The 17129-nt window shown below is 56.6% G+C and overlaps 1 protein-coding gene across 1 annotated transcript in view; it reads left to right on the top strand.

Annotated features, from left to right (window-relative positions):
• Positions 1-15651, top strand: part of LOC144717333 (DEP domain-containing protein 1B-like) — a 29731-nt gene extending 14080 nt beyond the window's left edge. Inside the window, exons 4-12 of the mRNA XM_078592815.1 lie at positions 305-585; positions 2491-2621; positions 4271-4318; positions 5429-6218; positions 6583-6836; positions 9261-9406; positions 13126-13287; positions 13847-14023; positions 15245-15651. Of these exons, the coding sequence (XP_078448941.1) occupies positions 305-585; positions 2491-2621; positions 4271-4318; positions 5429-6218; positions 6583-6836; positions 9261-9406; positions 13126-13287; positions 13847-14023; positions 15245-15394 (2139 nt within the window). The 3' untranslated portion in view covers positions 15395-15651. The remainder of the gene's footprint in view (positions 1-304; positions 586-2490; positions 2622-4270; positions 4319-5428; positions 6219-6582; positions 6837-9260; positions 9407-13125; positions 13288-13846; positions 14024-15244) is intronic.
• Positions 15652-17129: the final 1478 nt, after the last annotated feature.

Genomic DNA, 17129 nt, shown 5'->3' with positions numbered 1-17129 from the left:
CGTGATTGTAGAGGTGAGTTTTTAAGTCTCTCTTGAAGGAGGCGATTGAGGCGATGCTGCGAACGTGCAGAGGAATATCGTTCCAGACTGTTGGGGCTGCCACCGAGAAGCGGCGCGTAGACGCGACGACCATCCTGGATCTTGGTATCGAGAGGAGGTCGTGAGTCGCTCTGCGCAGGCAATCTGCCGTGTGCCGAGCTGCAAGTCGTCAATAATGAAGAAAGCTACAGCGGGCAGGCGCTGACCCCGCGAGGGAATCCGCCCGCGTCAAACAAACGTTCTCTCCCGCCCCCCCTTCCCACAGCAGTCGGCGGACTGGCGGAAGCGGCACAGCGTCGCCATCGCCGACGGCGTCGCGGGCCTCGAGTCTGCCGAGGTGGCAGCAGCGGTGGCAGCGGGGACGGCCGCCACCTTCGCCCCCGGCTCGCGTCACAGCGTCGCCGCCCCGGAGCGGGAGGCCGAGCTGCATCGGCGCAGGGGCACCGAGCGGAGCGGCGGCGCAGTGGTGGGGGCGGCGTGGCCGGCGGCGACGGCGGCGTCGGCGGTCTGCGCCGAGGAGGAGTACAAGCGGGACGCGCTGGAGCGGTGAGGGCGGGGGGGGGGGTGCGTGGAAAAAGGTCGGAGAGGTTGGCGCAGGAGCGGACGGGGAAAAACCGGCTTACGTAGCAAGGACCGCTCTATGCCCTGTGCACACGGGCACCGTCGTGGGCTCGCGGTGATGCTTGTGGGGTGCCACGGTGGCCAGGAGATGTTGACTACCTCGCCTGGTACACATGAGATCGAAGGTTCGATCCCGATCCTGGCGCCTGCTGTATATGTGGAGTTTGCGTGTCTCTCTCTCTCATCATCATCATCACGGTGCCTAGGAGATGTTAACTACCTCGCCTGGTACACATGAGATCGCAGGTTTGACATCGACCTTGGCGCCTGCTGTATATGTGGAGCGTGCGTTGTCTCTCTCTCATCATCATCATCATCACGGTGGCTAGGAGATGTTAACTACCTCGCCTGGTACACATGAGGTCGCAGGTTCAATCCTGACCCTGGCGCCTGCTGTATATGTGGAGTTTGCGTGTCTCTCTCTCTCTCATCATCATCACGGTGGCCAGGAGATGTTAACTACTTCGCCTGGTAGACATGAGATCGCAGGTTCGATCCCGACCCTGGCGCTTGCTGTATATGTGGAGTTTGCGTCTCTCTCTCTCTCATCATCATCACGTTGACCAGGAGATGTTAACTACCGCGCCTGGTACACATGAGATCGCAGGTTCGATCCCGACACTGGCATTTGCTGTATATGTGGAGTTTGCGTTGTCTCTCTCCGTAGTGGATTTTTTCCTCTGGGTCCTCCGGTTTCCCCCTCCGCATTTAGAATCGACATCACTGCACTCAGAGCATTTGGCTGCTCTAAATATCCACATTTTAAGCCACCTCGTTGAGCTATCATTTGCGTTGGCCCGGTTGCTAAGTAGCGGCAACTCAGCGGGGCCTTACGTGGACAACTAAAAAACACATTGGTAAGAGGGGCGAGTGGTGGGCACGCGAGCGGCAGATCTTGACGCTTCAGCAAAACGAGAGACACGTCGTGCATTGAGAGGAGCGGCTTATGTTGCAAGGCCCCCTCTCACCCCCCCCCCCCCGTGTAAACTGGCACCGGTGTGTGGGTGGTGATGCCTGTGGGGTTGCCGCGGTGGTGATTTTTTACAATTTATTTTTGTTATTTTTACAATTGCCTGTTACAAAGCATGAGAAGGATGGGGGGGGGGGGGGTGCAGTTATTCCGCGGAATGACGAGCCCAAAGCCAGGTGCCCACGGGATAAGGGGAGGAGGGAATGACGATTGGGCTCACTGCCCCACTCACATAAGGGTAGCGATCGGGGACGCGGGTTTTTTAAGATGTCGGAAATGTTAACTACCTCGCCAGGTACGCATGAGGTCGTGGGCTCCATCCCGACCCTGACGACGCCTGCCGCCGTATATTCGGAGTTTGCGGCCTCTCTCTCTCTCTCTCTCTCCCCGTGTTGGTCGCGTGGAGTTTTCTCCGGGTCCTCCGCTTTTTTCTCGCTCCGCATTTACAACGGGCGTCATGCGTTCAGAGTGTTTGGATGACCGCAGCGCTCCGGCAATCACTGTCGCCGGCTCACCGCCAGGCTGCCTTTCCACTTGCCTCTGACTCCTCGCGGCTCAGAGTCGTTTCTTTCCTCCCAGAGTGAGCGAAAACTGTGCGTTGTACAAGTTCAACCCATTGTTATTCTGATGCTGGTGGCGATGCCGATGACGATGCCGTTGCCGACGGCTATGCCGATGACCCCGCGCTATTGACGACGACACTGACGTAGACGACACTGCTGGTACTGATGAATTTGCAAGCGATGCACGCACGTACGTAGAACTTCTTTCGCACCGTACGTAGCCAGCCGTGCTAATCGGAGGCGCTGCTGCAAAGCGCCGAGACCGTGCTGACGGAGCCTCGTGTCGTGCGCTGGCAGGCTGCGGGCGCTGCTGGCGCTGCGCTCCCTCGAGGGGCTGCTGGACCCGACGCTGGTGCACGGGCGCCACCTCGTGCACAACCTGCGCAGCGTGAACCGCCACGGGGTGGTGGTGCTCGCCGACGGCTCCGGTACGCGAGGCCTACGGGCCCCACAACCTCAGCCCCCATCCCCGCTCGCCGGAGTCGGGAGCGCGTGGAGGGGGGGTGGAGAGAGTGAGAGAGTGAGCGAGTGAGTGTGCGAGAGGGTGAGCGAGAGGGTGAGCGAGCGAGTGAGTGAGCGAGAGGGTGAGCGAGCGAGCGAGAGAGGGACCGAGAGAGTGAGCGAGAGAGGGACCGAGAGAGTGAGCGAGAGAGGGAGCGAGAGACAGCGAGAGAGAGACAGCGAGAGAGAGACAGCGAGAGAGAGACAGCGAGAGAGAGACAGCGAGAGAGAGACAGCGAGAGAGAGACAGCGAGAGAGAGACAGCGAGAGAGAGACAGCGAGAGAGAGACAGCGAGAGAGAGACAGCGAGAGAGAGACAGCGAGAGAGAGACAGCGAGAGAGAGACAGCGAGAGAGAGACAGCGAGAGAGAGACAGCGAGAGAGAGACAGCGAGAGAGAGACAGCGAGAGAGAGACAGCGAGAGAGAGACAGCGAGAGAGAGACAGCGAGAGAGAGACAGCGAGAGAGAGACAGCGAGAGAGAGACAGCGAGAGAGAGACAGCGAGAGAGAGACAGCGAGAGAGAGACAGCGAGAGAGAGACAGCGAGAGAGAGACAGCGAGAGAGAGACAGCGAGAGAGAGACAGCGAGAGAGTGACAGCGAGAGAGAGACAGCGAGAGAGAGACAGCGAGAGAGAGACAGCGAGAGAGTGACAGCGAGAGAGAGACAGCGAGAGAGTGACAGCGAGAGAGAGACAGCGAGAGAGTGACCGAGAGGTGGGGGTTTACATAAAGCAAAGTTTAAAAATGTAAAAATGAAATGATGAACGAAGCAAAGTGCCGACTACACCGAGCATCTTCTTGTTTCCACTGATCCTAAAAAAAAAGAGAGAGGCAGGAGAGAGCACGGAGGGGGGAAGGGAGTGAGATGAGATTGTAGAGGAGGTGTGAGTGTGAGGAGGAGAGCGGTAGGGGAGTGAAAAGAGACGAGAGGCTGGCAAGGGACTCACCCATTGAGGATCTTGAAGATGGTGAATGTGTGAGACTGATATTGATGCAGGATTGGAGCCAGTGGGAGGGGGGGGGAGATTGTATTTATTTATTGTAAACATGTAACCTGGTGCAGTCTTGAAACATCGCCACTGGGGAGACAAAGGCGGCCGGGCGTGGTGCTGGCCACCCACCCCCTCGTGTGCCGTGCCGTGCTGGGCTTCGTAGGTGCTCGCTAACAGCCCTTGCCCCCGACAGCCTGTTAAGGCTACACGGGGGATCTTTGTCTTTGTATTGCAGAAGATATAACCGGTGGTGTAGCGGTTAGCGCGCTGCGCTACGAACCCGGTGACCCGAGTTCGATTCCCGCTTGCTGCCAACACCGGTGACGATTGTCTGAACCGGTTCCGGGCCTCCCCCTAGGTCGACTCGGCCTCAAACGAGTACCCGGTGCGGTGTGTAGTTAACATCGCCACTGGGGAGACAAAGGCGGTCACCGGGCTTGGTGCTGGCCAACCCACCCACCTCGTGTGCCGCGCCCCGCCTTCATAGGTGCCCTCTGATCGCGGACGGCGCTTGCCTTGAACAGTCTGTTAAGGCGACACGGGGCGGTGGGGGAGAAATCTTTGTCTTTTGTTTTTTTGCAGAAGACCTTCCCAGCTGGGTGCTGTCCGCCATGAAGTGCCTGGCCACGTGTAAGTACGGCCCCCCCCCGCCCCCCGTCCGCACGACCCACAAAACAAGGCAGCTCCCGTCGCGTAACGACGCGCCGACGCTGCGAGCCTCAGAAGCTTTCGCTTGGCTCTCCTGTCGTGTGTTTTGTGTTTGTTTGTTTTTGTTCCACCATTGGAACCTCATTTGCCAGTAAAAAATATGATAATTGTTTTTTTTACCCTTCTATCTGGCAACAAAACTGACACCTTTTTTTTACAAGGAGTCATGTTTGCATAGACCACAATGCCTGCAGCCATAATGCAAACAAAAAACATAACTCTGATAATGTATGCACTGTCCTTGAAGTTGATTGGTCCACACCCGAGACAGCTTTCCTTAGAGCCTAGTCTCACATGGGTTGGACCAGATGCAGGCATTGTGGTCTATGCAAACATGACTCCTTGTAAAAAAAGGTGTCAGTTTTGTTGCCAGATAGAAGGGTAAAAAAACAATTATCATACATTGTTGTTGTTGTTGTCCTCGTTGAAACGTTCTGACCCCGTGTGCCCCCCGACTGGACTTCTGGATGAAAGAGCTTCATAGCTCATCGGATTTTTCCGGTTTAAATAAATATTCTGAATCTCAGAAGCGTGTGCGTGCGTGTGCGCGCGTGCGTGTGTGCTCGCTAACAGCACTTGCCCCTACAGTCTGTTGAGGCTAAAATGGGGGATCTTTGTCTTTGTGCGTGCTCGTGTGTGTTGTGAGGAGCGGTGGTGTAGCGGTTAGCGCGCTGCGCTACGAACCCGGCGACCCGAGTTCGATTCCCGCTCACGGTCAACACCAGTGACGATTATCTGAACCGGTCCCGGGCCTCCCCTAGGTTAACTCGGCCTCAAATGAGTACCTGGTGCGGTGTGTAGTAAACATCGCCACTGGGGAGACAAAGGCAGTCGGGCGTGGTGCTGGCCACCCCCCACCCCCTCGTGTACTGTTGCGGCCTTCATAGGTGCTCGCTAACAGCACTTGCCCCGACAGTCTGTTAAGGCTTCAATGGGGTATCTTTGTTTTTGTGTGTGCGTGTGTGCTCGCTAACAGGCTACACGGGGGACCTTCGTCTTTGTGCCCGCGTGTCGCCCCCCCCCCCCCCGCAGGGCCGGCCGGCGATGCCCCGGGCCCGTCGTACCCGGGCTTCGAGCGCGACGTCTTCCGCACGGTGGCCGACTACTTCCTCGCTCTGCCCGAGCCGCTGCTGGCGTTCCCCCTGTACGGCGTCGTCGCCTACGCCCTCTCGCTCACCTCCTCCGCCGCCTCCTCCTCTTCTTCCTCCTCCTCGTCGCTGTCCTCGTCGTCGTCACTGACGTCATCGTCAGCATCGTGTTCGCAACCTTCGTCCGCATCGAGGCAAACGCCGTCTTATCCTTCGTCGTCTTCGTCCGAGCCTCTTCCTCCTCCTCCTCCGATCGCGACGACGGCATCACGGCGGCCGCCGACGACGACGACGACGACTTTCTCGAGGGCGGCGGCGGCGGCGGCGGCATCGTCGTGCCCGGCAGATCCGCCTGCGTCCTCGTCGGCGGCGAACCCGTGGGCGCCGAAGCCTCCTCGGTCGTCGTCGCAGCCCCCGTCGTCGAGAAGTTGCTCGTCGGCCGCGGCTCCTCCGTCGCCGCAGCCGCCGCAGCGGACGCTCCCCTCGTTCGCGTCCACCGAGAGCCTCATCCTCGACATGTCGCGGTGCCTCGCGTCTCCCGGAGACGAGGGCTCGGACGGCGACCGTCGCGACGACGACGACGACGATGGCGGGGACGCCGGAGATGATGCGGCGAGCTTCCGGGGGAACGGGCTGTACCGCGTGGCCGGCGCCGCCAACCTCAACTCTTCGCTGGAGACGGAGCCGCAGTTCCAGCGCTCGCGCAGCGTGCGCTACAATGCCGGCAGGGGGGGGCGGCGGTGGCGGTGGTGCTGGTGGTGGTGGTATTAGTCTTGGTGGTGGTGCTGGTGGTGGTGCTGGTGGTGGTCTTGGTGGTGGTGCTGGTGGTGGTGCTGGTGGTGGTCTTGGTGGTGGTCTTGGTGGTGGTGGTGCTGGTGGTGGTCTTGGTGGTGGTGGTGCTGGTGGTGGTCTTGGTGGTGGTGGTGCTGGTGGTGGTGCTGGTGGTGGTCTTGGTGGTGGTGGTGCTGGTGGTGGTCTTGGTGGTGGTCTTGGTGGTGGTCTTGGTGGTGGTCTTGGTGGTGTTCTTGGTGGTGGTCTTGGTGGTGGTGGTGGTGGTCTTGGTGGTGGTGCTGGTGGTGGTCTTGGTGGTGGTGCTAGTGGTGGTGGTGGTGGTCTTGGTGGTGGTGCTGGTGGTCTTGGTGGTGGTCTTGGTGGTGGTGCTGGTGGTGATCTTGGTGGTGGTGCTGTTGGTGGTCTTGGTGGTGGTGGTGCTGGTGGTGGTGGTGGTGCTGGTGGTGGTCTTGGTGGTGTGAGACGCGAGCCGCGCTCGCAGGAGAACGCCGATCCCAACGCGGGGAACGCAGCAGCAGGCGGCGGCCGTGGGACCACGGCTCTGGCGGACGTCGACACGCGTGAGTCACCCGGCCACCCGCTCGCCCCCCCCGTCTCCTCACTCATTAATTTATCAATCGCCCCTCACCCACTTGCTCGCTCATAACTCGCTCACCTCTTGTCACCAATTTTGAAATCGCTCGCCAGCTCGCTCGATCACTCGCTCGCTTGATCACTCGCTCGCTCGATCACTCGCTCGATCACTCGCTCGATCACTCGCTCGCTCACCCACCCACTCGTTCACAATTCACTTGTTTTCTCGCCCACTAGCTCACATCTGACTCTCTGACCCGTTTCTAAATCGCCCGCCAGCTCGCAAACTAGCTCACTCGCTCATAGCTCGCCCTCTCCACGAATTCACTCACTCTATAAACAATTTTCTATCTCACGAGGTGAGGCCCATTGAGTTTTGTAGCTCTTTTTCCAAAGCGACCTGGACATCACAAGTGATGGCCCGACGAGATGTGGCTTATCGTCACGTGGACATTTACACCAGACAGATACTCTAAACCAGTGGTTCCTAACCTTCACTGCCGCCTACTGGCACCCCTTGGGTTCTCAATTGTTGATGTCGGTACTAAATGTGGAGGGAAAACAAACGGAGGACCCGGAGAAAAATCCACACCACCACGGGGAGAGAGAGAGACACCGCAAACTCCAAATATACAGCAGCAGGCGTCAGGGTCGCGATCGAACCCACGACCTCCTGTATACCAGGCGAGGTAGTTAACATCTCCTAGCCACCGTGATGATGATGATGAGAGAGAGACACGCGAACTCCAAATATACAGCAGCAGGCATCGTCAGGGTCGGGATCGAACCCACGACCTCCTGCGAAAGAAGTTCAACACTGCCCATAGACTCAACACTGCACCATAGACTCAACACTGCCCATAGACTCAACACTGCACCATAGACTCAACACTGCCCATAGACTCAACACTTCACCATAGACTCAACACTGCCCATAGACTCAACACTGCACCATAGACTCAACACTGCACCATAGACTCAACACTGCGCCATAGACTCAACACTGCGCCATAGACTCAACACTGCACCATAGACTCAACACTGCCCATAGACTCAACACTGAACCATAGACTCAACACAGCACCATAGACTCAGCACTGCCCATAGACTCAGCACTGCACCATAGACTCAACACTGCCCATAGACTCAACACTGCACCATAGACTCAACACTGCCCATAGACTCAACACTGCCCATAGACTCAACACTGCCCATAGACTCAACACTGCCCATAGACTCAACACTGCACCATAGACTCAACACTGTCCATAGACTCAGCACTGAACCATAGACTCAACACTGCCCATTGACTCAACACTACCCATAGACTCAACACTGCACCATAGACTCAACACTGCCCATAGACTCAACACCGCACCATAGACTCAACACTGCCCATAGACTCAACACAGCACCATAGACTCAGCACTGCCCATAGACTCAACACTGTACCATAGACTCAACACTGCCCATAGACTCAACACTGCCCATAGACTCAACACTGCACCATAGACTCAACACTGCCCATAGACTCAACACAGATCCATAGACTCAGCACTGCCCATTGACTCAACACTGCACCATAGACTCAGCACTGCACCATAGACTCAACACTGCCCATAGACTCAACACTGCACCATAGACTCAACACTGCCCATAGACTCAACACATATCCATAGACTCAGCACTGCCCATTAACTCAACACTGCACCATAGACTCAGCACTGCACCATAGACTCAACACTGCCCATAGACTCAACACTGCACCATAGACTCAACACTGCGCCATAGACTCAACACTGCACCATAGACTCAACACTGCCCATAGACTCAACACAGATCCATAGACTCAGCACTGCCCATTGACTCAACACTGCACCATAGACTCAACACTGCCCATTGACTCAATACTGCACCATAGACTCAGCACTGCACCATAGATTCAACACTGCCCATAGACTCAACACTGCACCATAGACTCAATACTGCACCATAGACTCAATACTGCACCATAGACTCAGCACTGCACCATAGACTCAACACTGCCCATTGACTCAACGCGAAAGAAGTTCAACATACGTACACCTCCGATTGGTACGGTTGGCTACATACGGTGAAAAGTTCAACGTAGACTCACACAGAGACCGATAGACTCACACAGAGACCCATAGGCTACTCACACAAAGACCCATAGACTCACACAGAGACCCGTAGACTCACACAGAGACCCGTAGACTACTCGTACTTAGACCCATCGTTTCATGTCCTTCCCCCGCACCTCCAATTAACACCGCGGTTGGCTACGTACGGCGCGAAAGCAGTTCAACGTGCACGACATCTCCGCCACCGCGGCGGCCCGCTCGCTCACCCTCACCCGCCTGCGCCTGTTCCCCCGCTTGCGCCGCCTGCAGGCGTCGCCCTGGCTCTGCAGCTCTGCTGCGCCCTGCTACCGCCCTTGTCGCGGCGCCGCCTGCAGCTGCTGGTGCGTGTGGTGGTGCGCGTGGCTCACAATGACCAGCTGCCCCCGCTGCAGCCGCCGATGGACAACCGCAGCCTGGTGAGTGAGGCCACAGACTGGGCGGTTGGCGGTGTTGGCGGAGGCGGTTTGTGCGATGGCGATGACGGTGGGCGGTGTTGGAGGCAGCGGTTTGTGCGATAGCGGTGGCGGTGGGCGGTGTTGGCAGAGGCGGTTTGTGCGATGGCGGTGACGGTGGGCGGTGTTGGCAGAGGCGGTTTGTGCGAATGCGGTGGCGGTGGGCGGTGTTGGCGGAGGCGGTTTGTGCGATGGCGGTGACGGTGGGCGGTGTTGGCGGTGGCGGTTTGTGCGATAGCGGTGAGGGTGGGCGGTGTTGGAGGCTGCGGTTTGTGCGATGGCGGTGACGGTGGGCGGTGTTGGCGGTGGCGGTTTGTGCAAATAGCGGTGAGGGTGGGCGGTGTTGGCGGAGGTGGTTTGTGCGATAGCGGTGAGGGTGGGCGGTGTTGGCGGAGGTGGTTTGTGCGATAGCGGTGGCGGTGAGCGGTGTTGGCGGAGGCGGTTTGTGCGATGGCGGTGAGCGGTGTTGGAGGCTGCGGTTTGTGCGATGGCGGTGAGGGTGGGCGGTGTTGGAGGCTGCGGTTTGTGCGATGACGGTGAGCGGTGTTGGCGGAGGCGGTTTGTGCGATGGCGGTGGCGGTGAGCGGTGTTGGCGGAGGCGGTTTGTGCGATGGCGGTGAGGGTGAGCGGTGTTGGAGGCTGCGGTTTGTGCGATGACGGTGGGCGGTGTTGGCGGAGGCGGTTTGTGCGATGGTGGTGACGGTGGGCACTAGCACGCGCGCGGGAAGTTGAGCATACGCACGCGCACCGAGTAGTCGGTGCGGGAATCGACAAGTGGACAGGGACGGTAACCACGGTGGTAGCTACAGAGGTGCGATAAGGAGGCGACTGACCGCCCCTGAGCGTGCGATGGGAGAGAATCCGTCCCCCCCCCCCCCGTTTCTTCACCCCCCTCCTCCCCCCCCACTGAGCCCTGTTTACATAAACTAAACTAAAAGCTCATAATGTTTTTGGGTTAGAGCGCGTGTCAATGTGTCGTAACCCTCCACTACCCGACACAGCCAATAAGTAAGGGATTTGTTACGTAAACATAACGCCAATTAGTTACTAGTATAGTGTATAGACGTGTGTAGTATAGTGTTTAGTCGTGTAGTGTTTACCCATAGACTCAACACTACCCATAGACTCAACACTGCCCATAGACTCAGCACTGCACCATAGACTCAACACTGCCCATAGACTCAACACTGCCCATAGACTCAACACTGCCCATAGACTCAGCACTGCACCATAGACTCAACACTACCCATAGACTCAACACTGCCCATAGACTCAGCACTGCACCATAGACTCAACACGTGCCCATAGACTCAACACTGCCCATAGACTCAACACTGCCCATAGACTCAACACTGCCCATAGACTCAACACGTGCCCATAGACTCAACACTGCCCATAGACTCAACACTACCCATAGACTCAACACTGCCCATAGACTCAACACTGCCCATAGACTCAACACTACCCATAGACTCAACACTGCCCATAGACTCAACACTGCCCATAGACTCAACACTACCCATAGACTCAACACTGCCCATAGACTCAACACGTGCCCATAGACTCAGCACTGCACCATAGACTCAACACTGCCCATAGACTCAACACTGCCCATAGACTCAACACTGCCCATAGACTCAGCACTGCACCATAGACTCAACACTGCCCATAGACTCAGCACTGCACCATAGACTCAACACTGCCCATAGACTCAACACTGCACCATAGACTCAACACTGCACCATAGACTCAACACTGCACCATAGACTCAACACTGCCCATAGACTCAACACTGCACCATAGACTCAACACTGCCCATAGACTCAACACTTCCCATAGACTCAACACTGCCCATACTCAACACTGCCCATAGACTCAACATTGCACCATAGACTCAACACTGCTCCATAGACTCAGCACTGCACCATAGACTCAACACGTGCCCATAGACTCAACACTGCCCATAGACTCAACACTGCCCATAGACTCAACACTGCCCATAGACTCAACACTGCACCATAGACTCAACACTGCACCATAGACTCAACACTGCACCATAGACTCAACACTGCACCATAGACTCAACACTGCCCATAGACTCAACACTGCACCATAGACTCAACACTGCCCATAGACTCAACACTTCCCATAGACTCAACACTGCCCATACTCAACACTGCCCATAGACTCAACATTGCACCATAGACTCAACACTGCACCATAGACTCAGCACTGCACCATAGACTCAACACGTGCCCATAGACTCAACACTGCCCATAGACTCAACACTGCCCATAGACTCAACACTGCCCATAGACTCAGCACTGCCCATAGACTCAACACTGCCCATAGACTCAACACTGCCCATAGACTCAACACTGCCCATAGACTCAACACGTGCCCATAGACTCAACACTGCACCATAGACTCAACACTGCCCATAGACTCAACACTGCCCATAGACTCAACACTGCCCATAGACTCAACACTGCACCATAGACTCAACACTGCCCATAGACTCAGCACTGCACCATAGACTCAACACTGCCCATTGACTCAGCACTGCACCATAGACTCAACACTGCCCATTGACTCAGCACTGCACCATAGACTCAACACTGCCCATAGACTCAGCACTGCACCATAGACTCAACACTGCCCATTGACTCAGCACTGCACCATAGACTCAACACTGCCCATAGACTAAGCACTCTACGTATAGTTTAACATGTAGTAGGCATTCGCGACCAATGGCATCCATAATAGAGGTTGTTTGGGGTTAGATCTGCGTAAAAGTATAAGTGTGTCGTTAAACCCGCCACCACCCGACACAGCCAACTTGTAAGGGTTGTCACATAAACAGAACGTGGCCAATTCGTCACTAGTACAGCACTAGTGTGTAGTGTATAGTGTAGTGTGTAGTAGGGTAGTGTATAGTTGTATAGTGTAGTGTGTAGTAGTGTAGTGTATTGTGGATAGTAGTTTAGTGTATAGTGTAGTGTGTGGTAGAGTACTGTAGTGTATAGTAGTGTAGTTGTATTGTGTATAGTAGTGTAGTGTATAGTAGTGTAGTGTAGAGTGTAGTGTGTAGTAGTGTATTGTATTGTGTATAGTAGTGTGTATAGTAGTGTAGTGTATAGTGTAGTATACTACTTCAGCCCACCGGTGTGTTGGAGAGGGTAATTTTAAATCATCATCTCGATTGAAAACTCATTTCTTTAGAACTGCTTGCTTTGTTTAGTTTGTCGTCCTTCCCCCGCACCTCCGATACGGCACGTCCGCCTACCTACGCTGCGAAAAAAGTTCCACGTACATGCATACAATCACAATCAGAAAGGGTTTTATTCGCCATGGAAGTTTGCACAAACAAGGATTTTACTTTGGCAGGAAGGTGCGTACATTCAACATGTAAGAATCTTAAAACTTAAATAAGTGGTATACAGTCTAACTATACTAAAATTTCAAAGTCTAACTAATACTCAGGGGCTAAAGTATGTAAAATTTTGAATAAGTACACAATATCAAATATAAACTATACGTAATATACAATCTTAAAATACAAAAATACAAATAGGGTATCATGTTGTAAATATGGCAAGGTGTAATTTTGTAGATGAAATGTTAAAGTAAGTATACACGTAACATCCGTACATCTCCGCCCCCCCCCCTCCCCCCCCGCGTAGATGCTGGAGAGCCTGTGGCGCTGCGTGCTGCGACCCCGCGACCCCTCGCGTCTCGACGAGGTTCTGTGTCGCCGCGCCCTCGACTTCATCGCGCGGAACCACGCGCTGGTGCTGCGGCCGCCCGTGCACCTCCTTGCCGGCCCGCAGCCCCGCGCCGCCCCCGTGAGTGTGGCGACTCTCCGCGTGTTGACGAGCGTGTTGGCGAGCTCGCTGGCTCTCTGACGAGCGTGTTGGCAAGCTCGCTGGCTCTCTGACGAGCGTGTTGGCGAGCTCGTTGGCTCGCTGACGAGCGTGTTGGCGAGCTCGCTGGCTCTCTGACGAGCGTGTTGGCAAGCTCGCTGGCTCGCTGACGAGCGTGTTGGCGAGCTCGCTGGCTCTCTGACGAGCGTGTTGGCGAGCTCGTTGGCTCGCTGACGAGCGTGTTGGCGAGCTCGCTGGCTCGCTGGCTCTCTGACGAGCGTGTTGGCGAGCTCGCTGGCTCGCTGACTCGCTCGCTCACTCTCTGACTCGCTGGCGGGCGCGCTCGTTCACTTGCTCGCTCACTCGCTGACTCGCTCGCTGGCTCGCTGGCGTGCCCGCCCCCGAGTCAGCGAGTCTGCGAGCGCGCCCGCCAAAAATCTGAATGGGTTGAGAACGTGACAAGCAACAGCATACAATACAACAACCCACGTGTCGAGCGGGGGGACGCCCAGTCCTAGCCTCACTCACCGTTTGCCCGCAGGATCCGGGCCGCGAGCCCCAGCTCCAGCCCAGCCACTGGTTCTGCCGCCAGATCAGCGTGAGCGAGTTCCGCGCTCAGGGGCAGAGCGAGTCGCGGGCCGCCCTCATCGCGCTGCTCGACGGCCTCGTGGACGACGGGCGAATGAGCCAGCGCGAGAAGCAGCGCAAGATCAAGCAGGTGGGTGGGCGAGCGGGCGGGTGGGTGAGCAGGCGGGTGGGTGAGCAGGTGGGCGAGCGGGCGGGTGAGCGGGTGGGCGGGCGAGCGGGTGGGTGAGCGGGTGAGCGGGGGGGCAGGCGGGTGAGCGGGGGGGCAGGCGGGTGAGCGGGGGGGCAGGCGGGTGAGCGGGGGGGCAGGCGGGTGAGCGGGCGGGCAGGCGGGTGAGTGGGCAGGCAGGCGCATGCGTGGTGCGGGCGCATGCGGCTGCGAGTTTTTTTCGGTTGTCTTAACCTCTTTCCCGTTGCGAGACATCTGCAAGACGATAATCGAAATATTTGTTTGTAGCTGGAGGTATCCGATGCAGATGTCCACCAATAAGGGGGTCAGTTACGTTACAACAACAAACTATACGAAAAACACTAAAGGAGTGCACAGTATAGCAAAGGTAAACAAATCACTTAAAAAAACATACAAATACAACTTAAACAGTTTGTATCTTACCAGCTAAAGCCCACTGAGCTTATTGGCTTCATTTTTAGAAGCGAGCTGGCCACAAATGATAGTTCAACGAAGTGGCTTGTCGTGTGGAAGTTTATAGCGACCAAATTCTCTTAAACGCACGTTGATTCTAATTGCGGAAGGGAAAAACCGGAAGAGAGAGACACCGCAAACTCCAAATATACTGCAGCAGGCATCATCAGGGGTTGGGATCGAACCCACGGCACCTCCTGCATACCAGGCGAGGTAGTTAACATCTCCTAGCCACCGTGATGATGAGAGAGAGAGAGACACGCAAACTCCAAATATACAGCAGGCGTCAGGGTCGGGATCGAACCCACGACCTCCTGCATACCACGCGAGGTAGTTAACATCTCCTAGCCACCGTGATGATGATGAGAGAGAGACACGCAACCTCCAAATATACAGCAGCAGGCATCATCAGGGGTCGGGATCGAACCCACGGCACCTCCTGCATACCAGGCGAGGGAGTTAACATCTCCTAGCCACCACGACGCCCCCCTCTCGCCACACACACATGCATTAAGGCTATACGGGGGGCAGAGGTCGCAACCGGGTACCCGATACCCGTACTCTACCCGGTACCCGGCCGGGTACGAGTACCCGTTTGCGACCCTGGTGCGGCCGGGTACGGGTACGGGTAAGGAATCAAAACCCGTTTGCGACCTCTGACGGGGCGGTGGTGGGGGTGGTCATTGCGTGCGTGCGTCTCTCTCCCGCCAGTTCCGCAAGGCGTACCCGGACGTCTACAGAAGCCGTTTCCCCGACGGCGCCGGCTGCTCTCCGGCACCTCCGCCGAGGGCCCCACGCCGGCCTCCTCTGCTCTCCCTGAAGGGGGCCCTTCCCAACCCCTTCAACCGCGTGCGCTTCTGAGCCCCCCCCCCCAACCCCCCCTCCACTCTCCCCGCCACCACCACCCACCTCCACCGAGTACCCCGCCAAAGCAGCACGCGCCCTACGTGAAGAGCGCGGTGGTGGTGGCGGTGGTGGTGGTGGTGGTAGTGGGGGTGGTGGCGGTAGTGGGCAGGGGCGAGGCGTCCACGACAAGCAAGCGGAGGCAAGAGACTGGCTCCCGCCAAGGGAATGTGGAATTTCTGCCGCTGGCTCGGGGCTGCCGCCCGACGGACTGTGGCCGCCGCTGCCGCAGAAGCTTTGGAATTGTATTTGTTGCCCCTGCGGGGTTATTTTGGGGATACAGAGAGGCAACGAAAGGGATTGCAGGCAGCCTGTTGGGGAGTGGAATGGGGGGCCGGGGGGGGAGGGTTTGTGGGGTGCGGCTGGGTCTGTACCCCCCTCCCCCCAACTCCCACAATTCAATGCAGTAACTCACAGGAGCTTGCTTCCCCCGTAACTTAAACCTTCCCTCCCAAGTTGCCGTGGTTATCGGCGCTTCCGTATTGACTGTTACATTCGCGTTGGGCTCGGTGGTTAGAACTCACCGGACTCGCAATATGGTGGCTAGGAGATGTTAACTCCCTCGCCCGGTATGCAGGAGGTCGTGGGTTCGATCCCAACCCTGACGCCTGCTGCTGTATATTTGGAGTTTGCGTGTCTCTCTCTCTCTCTGCGTGGTCACGTGGATTTTTCTCCGGGTCCTCCGCTTTTCCCCCCCTCCACATTTAGAATCGACGTGCGTTTCGAGTACCATGAATTTCCACGCGACGGTGATGGGCCACTTTTGTTGAGCCTATCATTTGCGATGCCCAGGTCGCTTCTGAAAAAGAGCTACGTCGCAACTCGTTAAAAAAAATGTTTTAAAGATGGCAGGGGCAGTGCAAAGGTGCCCAGGAATGTGTGACCGTAGCAGAGGTCACGTCGGGGTCACGAAAGGGCAGGGGGGGAGGTACGGGAAGGAGTGAAAGGGAAGAGGAAGGCAGTGGAGGCAGTGGTGAGGTGAGCTTTAGCCACCGGATAATTTAATGACATAACGATCCATAGGCCGGGCGATGGCGGTGGTGGTGCCTTACCTGGTAGAGTTGAAAATAGTTTTAGGTGTCCATCCGTGTCGGGATGAGGGTCGGTTACAGCGAGTCGCACGGTCACGTTGATCGGTGCGGGTTGGAAACCCAGGACCGGCTCGGATATCGTTCGCTACCGGTGTCAGCCGCCGTGGCCAGGAACGAAACTCAGGTACACACACCCCCTCCCCCTACTCCCGCCCCCACCGCTACCGGGTTCGTAGCGAGCGCACAGATGACTGCGACACAGCTAGCTCCGTCCTAGAGATACTCGTAGAATAACAAAATAAAAAATGTTGTTATCCTAGAGAGAGAGAGAGTTGGTACGGTAAAAAGGGAATTTAAGATGCAATTGGTCCCGGATCGCGTGATGGGGCGGGGGAGGAGGGGGAAACGCTTTTAGCTTCAAGGCGACTTTTAGTCTTATGTTTGCGTCGTCTAAACATTCGTGCGTTGCACGTTTTAACCATTTTTTTTATCATTCTAAATGCTTTTGCTGCTGCCGTGCGCCGTGCGGTAACAAGGCCCTGGTTTTAATGGAGGTGGATTGAAAGGGAGCTGCGGTCAGGTTTCCACGAGGCCAAAGGGATTCTTAGCGGAGGCGCAGACCCACACAACGAGTCGGCGCCTTCATATGTTGGGGGGCCCCC

The sequence above is a fragment of the Lampetra planeri genome, chromosome 3, assembly GCF_965212315.1.
Source record: "Lampetra planeri chromosome 3, kcLamPlan1.2.h2, whole genome shotgun sequence".
Classification (NCBI taxonomy): Eukaryota; Metazoa; Chordata; class Hyperoartia; order Petromyzontiformes; family Petromyzontidae; genus Lampetra; species Lampetra planeri.
Note: the sequence above shows the minus strand (reverse complement) of the source record. Positions and strands in the feature narration are given on the sequence as shown.